The sequence below is a fragment of the Fusarium subglutinans genome (genome assembly GCF_013396075.1).
Source record: "Fusarium subglutinans strain NRRL 66333 chromosome Unknown NRRL66333_c0000189, whole genome shotgun sequence".
Taxonomy (NCBI): Eukaryota; Fungi; Ascomycota; class Sordariomycetes; order Hypocreales; family Nectriaceae; genus Fusarium; species Fusarium subglutinans.
Genome location: NW_023502252.1, coordinates 1 through 11624, shown reverse-complemented (window position 1 = coordinate 11624; position 11624 = coordinate 1). Strand labels below are relative to the sequence as shown.

Genomic DNA, 11624 nt, shown 5'->3' with positions numbered 1-11624 from the left:
AGTATTGTACATTTCTAGAATACATCTACAGCCTCATTTGCATCAATGCAGCACGCTCCATCTCACCAACATTACCGTGGCCGCCCACGGTCCACTTCTCGGATACTGTTCTTGAATTGAGAACATGTCGGAAAAGGCCGCTGGCGCCCCAGTACTCCATTAAAGAGCGAGCCTCCTCCTTCGTGATACCCTCAAGACGGAGAACCCAGCTATTCTTTAGGGCCTCGTACACACGCTCGTCGTATTTGCGCTCGTAGGGGTCAGGCTTGGGGATCTCGCGGCCCGCCTGGCCAGCCTCGAGCTGTGAGAGAACAAGCTCTTGTGAGGGATGATGGTGGGAGTTGTTCTCTGAGGTAGCGGCGATGACAGCACCACCATTAGGGAGAGGAGTCTTGCCAGATAGGGCATCAATGAAGAGGCGGACAAGAGCCAGTTCATGGGCATGGACCTCGTTAAACGAGGGGTCTCTGTAATCACTGACCTTGTTGATGTGGGCAAGACCGTCGAGGGCAAAGAGCACGGGGGGTCGCCCAGGCAGCGTGAGCTCAGTCCATAGGGCAAGGAGGGTTGGCCATGCGTACTCGGCCTCCTTTGCGCTGAGAGCCAGATCAGCAAGGGAAGCGCCCTCCTTGAGGTTAGTGAACTTGGACCAGTCCTTCTCGATGTTGAGTTTTTCAAGAACGACACGGTTGGCTCTATATAGGCTCTGTATCATCTTGAGACAGTAGATAGGTTGGGAGAACTGCATTGGCTCAGTCTCAGGAATGGGTGAGTATTCAGTGTTGCCGTTGGTCAGATCCTGACCTGTTATGGTCAGTTAGATGCATGAAAACGTCAAGAGATCCTTTGGGGTTATGTACCTTCAGGGACATGGAATACCACCCAGTTGTTAAGAAGCGCATATGCCATGGCCTGTAGCATGGCCATACTCTTTCCAGACAGCTTACTACCCGTCAACACGCACTTGAAAGCCTTCTTTTCCTTGGCGGATAGCTCAAGTTTCTTCATCAACTCTACCGTCTCTTTGCGCTGCAGAACATGGGGTTTTCGGAATAGGTTCCATGTCTGTGTCGTCTTGAAAGCCTCGAGGGCACGGAGATGATCCACAACCTGATCAGGAATAGCAAACATCTTTCCAGCACTCTCAGCCTTGGTCATGTTATTGGCATCCAGGTTTTCAAGGCCTGTGACAGGTAGAGCACTGTTGTTGCTGAGCTGTATGCGCTTTCGGAAGGCCTTGCGCTCGCCAGGCTGAGGTTTTCGGACAGGCGTCACATTGGCACGTTTCTTATAGGACTTCTTAACCTTCTGGGGAAGGTCTCGGCGGCTCTTGATTGCCGGAGGAGCTGAGACGGCGAGAGCAGTGGTTGAAGTTGAAAATGGGGTGAGGAGGACCGGTTGAATTCGAGGAGCCCTGGGAATAGTCGGCCTCATGAGGCATCGAAGCGAATTGGCGGACGCCATTGCTTGCAATAGTCTCCCAAATTGACGTCTGACAGACAGACTCTTCTTAAATATAGATGGCGAGAACGACGTCTATCGTCAAATTGGCGCCAATTGGGCCGGTTCTAGGACGCTCGTCTCGAGGCCGTCGTAAGCTGAAGTTGAATGCCACTTCGAAAATCTCGGGTGGATTAAACCACACACCTTAAAGGTGCTGGGGTAAGAGAAGGATTGGGGCCCTGTGATTGGCTTGTAGGCACTATATCGGAAAAACGGCTGCCCACTGATCCGACGTGCCTTATCGGTCCCGAAAAAAAGATAGTATAGCATGGAGGACCTCAGAAAAAAAAGTTCCAGTAGCAGAGCCATAAGAGAAGAGAGCGCATTGCAACGACGAACCTGTTCATCCTTCAACAAGTCTACGACGATCTCCAAGAGACCTCAACGTCAGCCTCTATAGATACTATTTACTTCCACGAATATCACAATGGCGCTCTCGAGTTCTAAGCCAAAGCTGCCTGTCGCAGTCGAGAAGCCCACGCCCTACACATTCGATCTCGGCCATCTTCTCGCAGAGGACCCCAACCCCGTCACTCTCGACCGCGACAATCTCGAGCAGTCCCTCGCAGAGCTTGCCCGCGACGGCGCCCAGTCTCTCATCAACCAGTTCCTCTCCACCTGTCCTCTCAACTCCACCGCCGAGGGCGTCCTTCTCACCCTTCCCGCCCCGAGCACCCGTCTCCCCCGCGAGAAGCCCGTTCCGCAGGCCAAGCCTCCTACTAAGTGGGAGCGCTTCGCCGCTAAGAAGGGCATTAAGCCCAAGACTCGAGAGCAGCGTCGCAACCTTGCCTTCGACGAACAGACAGGCGAATGGCAGCGCAAGTGGGGATACAAGGCTCTTAACAAGAAGGGTGAGGACTGGCCCATTGTCGAGGTTGATATGGAAGCCGAAAAGAACCGAAAAGAAGGTACCTCAATCCGTGGCGATGGTCGAAGAGAGCGCAAGGAGAGAATCAAGCGCAACGAGCGAAAGATGCGCAAGAACCAGGCTCAAGGCACAGGAAAGTAGGCTGCGGCAACAGCTTTGGAAGGGAACGGGACTGGTCGACAGTTTATTGCAAGCCTTGGTCAAGACTACTGCTGTTGAGCATGGAGCGGCGTTCAGGACATTGGCGTTTCGAAATCGGCATGTTAAAAGCTAGGGACTTGGGATGGTTTAGACGTTCGGCTTTGGAAGAAAAAAATGATAAAGGAAGGCGCGCAGCTGTCAATCTCCTTGTTGTCTGGTACTCACCAGACCGTGTGTAAATGGTGTCCACGCCCCCCCCGATTGTGCGTAACAACGAGATACAACTACCAAGGGTTCTCTCCCAACCTGATAGTTGACTTTAATGAAGATTATGCAATTAATAGATAAGCAATTTCTGGCAGAGTATATTTACTAAATTCCAGGCACTCTCTACTAGGTAGCATCTGCCAATTTCAACTCTGTTACCCAACAACCTCCTCTCTCAGCGATTTTTAGTCGTCAAAAACAGATGCACTCGATATTTTGGTAATCTCCATGCTCCTCTCTTGCTTGGCGTGCCTTCATTTCACTGCAACATGACGCCAAAACACCATTCTTACTGAGGCACCTTGCCTCATCAGAGTGCTCGAGAGCGAGCTACATAGTCAGCTTGGGCAAAGACGCAGCATGTTTGTCAATAAATCATCAGAATCAAAAACGCTGGAACTTCAAAGAATCCCCACTAACACAGGGTACAAGACACCCCTGGACGATATTCTCCTCAAAATGCATCATGGGGTATACCAAATAACAGATAAAAGACAAAATGCAGGTCAGGAACATCACTCGCTTGGTGCCGTGGATAGGTGAGCCAAATTTAAAGCATTCCTTGATGAATGTTTTGCGCGATTGCACATTGCCAAACCGTGCCAAACCGTTAGACCCCTGTCCAAAAACGCCAGGCGTTAGAGCAACCAAAAATGCGCAACCAAATCGAATGGCAGGGTCATAAGAGCGTGCCATCATGAATTGGCTATCGCTGAAGGATGAAGTCACAGACTCCATCATGGCAGAGGCCGTGGTTGATAGTTGAGGCATTTACCCTCAGTTGGGATAGTCGCAGGGAGCTGTTGAGATAAATTAGGCACTTGGTGCATTCTCATCACGGCCTCAAGACCTCTATTCCTTGGAGGGAGGGTCTTTCTGCCTCGGCTATCCTTTTAATCACCTCCATGGGTAGCCGGGCATGAATATGCTTGTGGAATGCAGCGCATTGTCACGATGTCTCTGATTTTAGAAGCCGAGGGGAGATAGAGGCATAATAGGTGACAAGGGCCGCAGTTCGCTTGAGGTTCTGCCTAACTCGCGGTCGCTATTGATGGTCAGGGCGGTTGGGGCAGTCGATTCGTTCGAGACGACGCTTCCGTTGGAGGGAGATATCTGGAGCTGTTTCTTCTTCAGCTTTGGTTTCTGGTCGCTGGGGCTGAGGCGGCCTGACTGCTTGCTGCTCCCCGAAGAGGAGAGTTGTTGTCGGTCGTCCTCAGACTCATCTTGTGGTCTTGGCTTCGCTGGTTCAGCGAGACCCCTGGGCGGAGGCTGATCGAAGATCATATATTCCTCCTCGATATACTTGGCCTCGTTCTTGCATCCTCTCCAACAGTCGCGCCAGTCGCACACCAAGAACTTGAAGCAGAACGCGTCGATCTTCATACACGGCTGGAAGCAGATGCACAGATTCCTAAAGTCCATCTTGTTTTTGTCCGAGTGGGCTAAGAGAAGACTGAGGTGGCATGTGATGGCAAAAAGCAGATAATAGTTGAAGGGGGAGAGATTCGAGAGCTCTTCGATAAGTAGCTCAGGAACTTCCTCAGCACCTGCGCATTCTCTCGCGATTCGATCTTGCGCCGCTTTGGGGAACAGCTCGTCGGGAAGTTCTCGTAGCCAAGCCTTTAGCATCGAACCAATTATGTTGATGTCGTAAAGGTCGCGCTCGTTGAACAGGTTGACGTCGTATTCTGTTCCACGTTAATTTGAGTTCCTTCGCTTATCAGGAAGGATGATATAAACTTACGTTCGTCGAACTTGCGCTGCCATTTCTTGATCTGAGGCCCACTGCCTGGAACACGATAAAGACCCTCAACTTCGCATCCCTTGTAGTTTAGATAATCTATTGCTCGCCAAGGAAAGGCAGGCATCCAGAACTCCGTCTTATCCCTTGAATCCTCGAGGCGCTTTGATATTCTCGTTAATCGTGTTTGTTCGACTAGTGGTAAGTTGATAACTTTTATTTGATAGTGTTCATCGTCAAGAGCATCCTTGTCTTCTCGGCCACTACGCCCACTCTTGTTGAAAAAACGGTCACTCAGCATGCCAGCGGCACGGGTACCAGAGCTCTTGAGGCCATTGAAAAAAGAGCCTCCGTTCTCGTTCAGAGAGGACGGTTGGGTCTTTGATTCCTTGTCGCGTTGTGCCCTTCTAGTAGAAGACGAGTCTCTCGGCGCGCGGTCCTCAGATCGATTTCGGACTGCAGAGTTCATCATGTCTCTGATAGAACGATCGCCACCTTGGTTCGCAGTCTTGTACGGCACAGAATTGAGGTGCAGTTCAGGTTCGTTACCGTGACGAGAAGAGGCCGGGTTCAGCCCGGGGCTGGTGTCTTCTTTGTCGCGATTGGATCGGCTGCGGTTCAGTAGACCAAAAGGCTTCGACCTGCTTTTCTTTGTTGAGGACTGAGGTGAAGCGGTATCGTGGTCGCCAGCGGATGATAAAGACAAGTCGCTTCGAAGAGGATCGGCGGAGACAGGTTTGTGTAGAGTATGTTCGGTGTATGAGGCACTTGGGCTTGGATCGTGTTTATCTGCATCATGTCAGCAGTTGGTCATGGACCAAGGCTTGCGCGCGATGGCTAAAGTATAATGGATCATCCCAACTAAGCTTGGCTCAATGTTTACATACCTCCGTGTCTTGGTCGATTGGATCCGTCACTGCCCCTCGAAAATACCTGGGCTCTCGTCTCGGTTTGTTTACGGTGGTGAGCATACGGTTGAGACTGGTTTGAAGGTTTGGATTGTTTATTAAAATAGAAGAACCCGTTTTTGGCACCTTTTCTTAGGTCGCTTGGGACTGGCTGCACCGCTTCAGGCTGCGTCGTAGCCACAGTTGTTGCTGGTGAATCGGATAGATTTTCTTCAAGTGTAGATGAAATGGAGGGATAGGTCGAGGGATCCTCGCGCGTCTGCCGTAAAGGCTGTCTTGGTACAGGTTCTTCCCTAGTCCATTCGGTAGATGCTGTGGCAGTTGAGGGCCGTGGTACAGGTATTGGTACCGGTGCTGATGGTTGTGGTGGTGGCGTTGACGACGATGGCTTCCCCTCTGTAGTTGTGTCTGCTAATGCAGATGTCGTGTGTGACACTTTCCTGTGCTTTCCACCTTGGTTTCTCAAGGGTGAAAATCGACTGTGGAAAGGAGAGGAGCGGGGAGACCGGGGCGATTTGGACTCGACTGGCGACACACCTGGAGAAACGGTTTCAGCAGTCGGCGAATCGTCTCTACTACGTAAAGCAGCGCCAGATTCAGACTGGGTTTGTGCTTGGGCTTGGGCCTGAGGCGAAGTCTGAGACGAAAGCGCCAGCGGCTGCGGTGCCGCCTTACGACCCATTCTGAATCCTGTCTGCTCACGGCGCAGTCTCACAATCGCTGTCGCAGACGTAGATACAAACGCAGGCCCTGCTTCGCAAACTCCCACTCCCACGGTGAGCGAAACGGGAGGGGTTCAAACTGCGGGCCAGGGGGGGATCGGTCTGTCGTGCCTCTATGTCTTCAATCCGATCTTGTTGCGGGTCACAGTCGGATAATTGTGTAAGACCAGCCTGTGAAAGCAGGACCTCGAGCCGGAGAAACAGATATGCTCGGAGGGCAATAGAGAACGGGGGATTGACGACTGGTGGCTGATGAGGAAGAGGTGGTCGCGTTAGCGATTCTAGTGGTGGTGGGAGTGCTGGCTGACACTCTTGTGTAAGTAGCTACCTACCTATGTCAGGGGCACTCTGGAAAGCATGGGGCAGAAGCCAAGCTGTTCGGAGCAACAGAGGACGAAATAGAAATAGAATATAAGGGCAAAACAGGGAAAGGGAGAAGAAGCAGGTCGGTCTGTATTTTGAAGATGGTAAGAGGGAAAATCTCGATGTCTCGAAATGAATGCCCTCTCGCCTCTGCAGGCGGTGTTGTTGTTGTGTTGTATCGTGTTATGCTATACTGCTGGGTGCTCTGTCGACTGTTAGATACCTAGGGTACTTGGTAATGTCGTATTGCGTTAGGTTTTTGTCAAGTTTCAGTAATGGGTCATTCAATATTATATCCGTAGTAATATCAACCCAATATTATTCGATCGTGGTAGGGCTAATACTAATGCCCGGCATTGGTGTGTCAAAAATGTCCGAATCCCAGCCGTCAGTAGGTTTCTTCGGAGAAGAGTACCGCTGGATACACAACAGTCGGTAGCCCCGAGTAACCAAGTTGTTCCAATCAACGAGGTAACAGCCTGCATGTAAAGCTTACTGTTGACCGCTTTACAGAACGATTGCGTACGGTCGAGTAAAGGTCAGGTTTAAGAGTAGGTAGGCACCTTAGCTAGTGCATCCTTGAAGTGTACGTGCAGTCAGTCAGGCAGTGCAGCTGATGATGTCCAAGGGTTGGCAGATCCCAAAAGAAGCAAGGGACAGGATGTCGAACGTTGTACGGAGAAGGGCCAGGAACAAGGGACGAACAAAGACCCAGTCTTGGCTTTTGACGGCCTGTTTATTAGGTAGGTTGGCCTTGGGTGGGCAAGAAGACTTCTTACTTCTACGTATGCTAATTAATGACAAAAAGACTTGGATAAATGCAGTACAAACTAAGATTTAGGTAAGCCTGGAGCTTATTATACTGACCTTTTTTTTGGCTAATCTACTGTCCGAAGTTTTCTTGCTTACTACCTCTAGGTACTAAGGCAAGGTCGGCTTATCCCTTAGAAACCGAGGGTGCTTAACTGATATTATTTTTATAGGGAAGACCTTGGTTTTGATTAGCTACTAATTATTTTACTATATATGCTAGCTATAAGGTAATATATTAGTAATAATAAAAGTTATAATCTATAAGCTATATAATTAGAAGTACTTATATCTTAGCCTAGTTTTCTAATTATCTAATATATCTTGGATATTAGCTATTTGATTTAGTAGTTACAGCCCTTTGGGTACCTAGAGTAAGTACCCTCGGTTTCTAAGGGATACGTCTTGCGCTTTGCTTTTTGCCAGGGGTTCAATCACGAGGGGCTGCTATGAGTAAATGGATCAGGTACCTACATCCTTCCAGACAGTCTCAGGTACTGGGAACCAACTTGGCCTTGCTCGGATAAAGGTCGTTTCGGGTTCCAGTTTGCGGAATAATATGTAATTGATCGTTCTCGCCAAACCATATATAAATACCATTAGGAACATTTGCAAATATCACATCTCGCAGATACAGCGCAGTACCGGTAATGAATATACTCAGATCGAGCGTTGCGCGTCAAGTGTGTACGTGTGCTGCTTGTAATGGATAGGTACGTGTGAAGCTGAAACGACCTACAAAATTTAGACTCTGTAACCGATGCCTGATACCATGGAATAGGTCCACAAAGAATGGACACAAATCTACTAAGGTACCTGCTACTAGGTAGGTACCTACGTAGACAGGTAAGTAGACCAGGTTAGTACCTAGGTAGCTCGTGGTAGGCTGGAACTTACAAACAACAGCACAGTCTGCATTTGCATCCACATCAATCAATTCACTGGATCCAACGCTGAGGCCCTTCTACCCCGCTATATTCTGTTGGAAACGTCCTCGACCCAGGGGTTGATTCTTCGTTCACATCTCCATTTTCATCCCATCATGAGGTCAGACCTCACAGTGGCTCTAGCTACCTTAGTACCTAGGTACCTTATAATTAGTCCTGATCTCAGAACTGTGAGCTGGCCACTCTCGGGCAGAGAAACACAGCAAAAGTCCCATTGTGACCTGGAAGTGCCTGGCAGCCAAGGCGTCAGGCATCGGAAGTCTAGATGCGCCCAAAAGCCATGGAGCAACCAGGAACGAAAGAGCTCTGTTCAGGGCTGCAACCATGATATGAAACTAGATGGCTGTAATACGTATTGCATTTTCTGACAACAGATAAGCCGAGTCTCTTGGGACGATTTGGCTACTTTAACAGTAGCCTTTTCATTTATATTCACTACTGCGATTCACTTGCAGCAACCATTATGTCATTCGCATTAACAAACCTTGCGATAAACTACTGTGTAGAGGTCCCTGAAGCCAAGATCGCTCCGTCAAAGTCAACTGCCTCTCTTGGAATTTCTCTGGCATCGTAACCTGGCCACTGGCTCCATCATTCCGAGATCATAGACAGTTCCTGGATGACCGGCAGCAGTAGCGCGTTCTTAGCCTTGGTACAGGGTGGAGGGCTCGGGCTTTTTCCAAGTACAAGGCTTGGGTTCTGCCGCCGTCTCTGTTCCCAAAGTCAATTTTCAGTCGACTCCCGTTTCTTTGGATAATGCATTATCGATATTGGAGGGTAACGGACGGGATGCTGTTTGCGAAGGCGCAACACCCTTCACAAGATAGCGCCACCTCGTTTTGACACCTCTGCCTTGAAAGTCGATATCATTCGTATTACATGGGGTGCAGCACATGCCAGCCAGTCGCTTACCTGTCGAAAGTGCAGATGGATCGGTTATAGAGTTGACGAGATGAGGCCTCACGGATCCCTCTTATGAGTTTGGTGAAATTGCGTAATTATTTCCAGCGTCGTATATTCTCTTTTATCGATTCAAAGGCAAACACCCACTACCCACTTAGAAAATTTGACGTCGTCAGCTTCAGCCGCCAACCGTTGCCGAATGTGGATTGTCTATCTTGCTTGGTTTGACAGATAACCCATGTCACGATCTCCCTGTCAGTTAGAACCTGGCTGCTCCTGTAGTTATCCATTGCCAAGAGTGTCGACCTAGTCTACATGAAACGTAGTGCAGAGGATCAACTTCGTCTCATGTGTTGCCAATTATCATTATTCATCATCTCAGCCTTACAATGATCCCCTAGTTAAATCAACACTTGCATCATATCGTGTAAACAAGTAACATCTTGTCATACTTTCTCCCAGTCTTTGGTAAGCCCAAGTATCTTGAGCCTTGTTGTTGCCTCGAGACGTGCGATTTGGGTAGAACATATGATGGTCAGGCTGAACCACATGTTGGCAAGCTTGGTGTATAAACTGACCGCAAGATTCAACTATTGGATAACTGAACCAAGTGATATCATGTTTCACAGTCATTCTGTACTGTTTGCCAATTATTTCATCATTGCACTTGATCAGCAGGCAAATTACACTTTCCATCTTCTTCTAGGTCGTAGCTACTACCTAGGTATGTCTTCGATTCAATTCTGGACTCCGACCAAACAGCTGGCTGTTGGCCCGATCGACATCTAGCATGAGTTAACAAATTCTGCAATCTCCTTGTTGAATCTCTCTGGTTCCTCGTAAAATAGCCAATGTCCAGAATCAAACACCGATGACCTTGCTAGTCCTGGTCTTGACTTCTCGACGCGTCTCACGCTCTCGAGCATTCCTTCGAGTGGAAAGCAGCTTGATCGTCGACCGGCCATTACCAACACTGGGACCGTGATTGTTTCGATGGCTTCTCGGTGGTCGTAGCGAGTATGATCTGCTAGTAGTCGTGCTAGCCATGTTTGGTCGCATTTCGCACTGATGTTTGTAAAGAAGGCTTCATCCTTGGCTTGTTGCTGAGCCGAAATCCCATCATCCTCCTTTGGGGCGTATCGATATCCTAAGCAGCCTATTGCAAGGTCGATATGCGCCTCCTTGGAGTTATTGATCCAGTTATATTGTGCGGCAAGCATGGTCTTCTCGTCGTAACATCCAGTATGTGCCTTGATCTCGTCCCATCCATCGAACGCTGAACGATCTTGCAGAGGTGCCTGATCAACAAATACAAACCCAGCAAAGTCGTTGCAGCCAAAGAGTTCCACGTAAGTCCAGAGCACAGCGGCGCCAATCGAACACCCAACAGGCACAATACTGACAGATGCCGTCTTGCGTATATGAGCAACAAGACCTGAAAGATCGGCTGCTAAGCGCGCGACATGATAACCACCACGAGTTTGGCTGGAGTCCCCATGTCCTCGCATGTCTGGGGCAACAACCCAGAGTGATTTACTCAAGGACGCAAAGTTGCGGATGAAGTAATCGCTAGAGCCACTGAAGCCGTGCATGAGCAGGACACATTTCTCAGGTGCAACTCCTGTAACTTCCCTCAGTGGCAAGGAAGACCGAAAAGCGATTTTGCATCCATCGTTGGTGTTGAAATATTCTTTGTGCATTATTCTGGAGGATACGGTTGTCTATCTGGCGACTTGCAGTTGAAGATGAGGGGATTATATCCATAGGATGCTGTGGTGGAGCTTTTTCACGCCTCCTTGAATTAAAAACAGTCCGGGTGGGCTAACATTTTATTTATAAGTCGCATTACCTACCTTTTATCCCACTATATAACAAATTAGAGATATAGTATAAGTAAGTACTTGGTATGCGTTGTCAAATTCTAAATAGAAGAAGGCCCAATTACACTTATCTGACCTTGGTTAATTTGCTACGGTTCAAACGCACCCATGCAACTGGGAGTGAAAACAGCTCGTAAGGCTTGATACCGTGCATTTGTCTTCAAAGACCTTCAAGTATATTCAATTGTTCTCGATTTCCAAATGATTCTTTAAACATGGTCACACCATAAATAGAACAAGATATCTGTCAGCTTATCTACTACTCTACAGAACTGGGAGTCATAGATAATGTTAGGTGGTCAAGGGTAGGTAATGTTAGTAACGTTTCTTGCCTTGACCAGGCAGCCAGGGCACTGGCCAGGGCAGCCAATACCTGCACCGACCCTGGTGCGCCAACTAGCACGTGACCTTTGCACTGGTCCCCTGATTATATGTTCTAATTAGCTAATGTAAATTACATAATACCTATATTAGTTAACCCCTAAGTATTAATTATTTATATTATTTCTTAATTTATATTCTTTATACTATATTACTTTAAAGCCTAATTTAATTTATTACTAACTTATAT

General features: G+C 48.5%; 4 protein-coding genes across 4 annotated transcripts; 1 reads left to right on the top strand and 3 right to left on the bottom strand.

The window, feature by feature from the left end:
- Positions 1 to 25: 25 nt before the first annotated feature.
- On the bottom strand, positions 26 to 1464 carry FSUBG_10713 (uncharacterized protein; the record flags this gene model as incomplete). Its single annotated transcript, XM_036675319.1, has 2 exons — positions 26 to 804; positions 861 to 1464. The coding sequence occupies 2 exons, from the start codon at positions 1462 to 1464 to the stop codon at positions 26 to 28; spliced, it is 1383 nt and encodes a 460-aa protein (XP_036533780.1).
- A 466-nt stretch (positions 1465 to 1930) lies between these two features.
- FSUBG_10712 (ribosome biogenesis protein) lies at positions 1931 to 2512 on the top strand (the record flags this gene model as incomplete). The annotated part of the gene is made up of 1 exon (XM_036675318.1): positions 1931 to 2512. One exon carries the CDS (start codon positions 1931 to 1933, stop codon positions 2510 to 2512), a length of 582 nt encoding a protein of 193 aa, XP_036533779.1.
- A 1233-nt stretch (positions 2513 to 3745) lies between these two features.
- FSUBG_10711 (GTPase-activating beta-chimerin) lies at positions 3746 to 6110 on the bottom strand (the record flags this gene model as incomplete). Its single annotated transcript, XM_036675317.1, has 3 exons — positions 3746 to 4467; positions 4524 to 5309; positions 5408 to 6110. 3 exons carry the CDS (start codon positions 6108 to 6110, stop codon positions 3746 to 3748), a joined length of 2211 nt encoding a protein of 736 aa, XP_036533778.1.
- A 3848-nt stretch (positions 6111 to 9958) lies between these two features.
- FSUBG_10710 (non-heme chloroperoxidase) lies at positions 9959 to 10873 on the bottom strand (the record flags this gene model as incomplete). The annotated part of the gene is made up of 1 exon (XM_036675316.1): positions 9959 to 10873. The coding sequence occupies one exon, from the start codon at positions 10871 to 10873 to the stop codon at positions 9959 to 9961; it is 915 nt and encodes a 304-aa protein (XP_036533777.1).
- Positions 10874 to 11624: the final 751 nt, after the last annotated feature.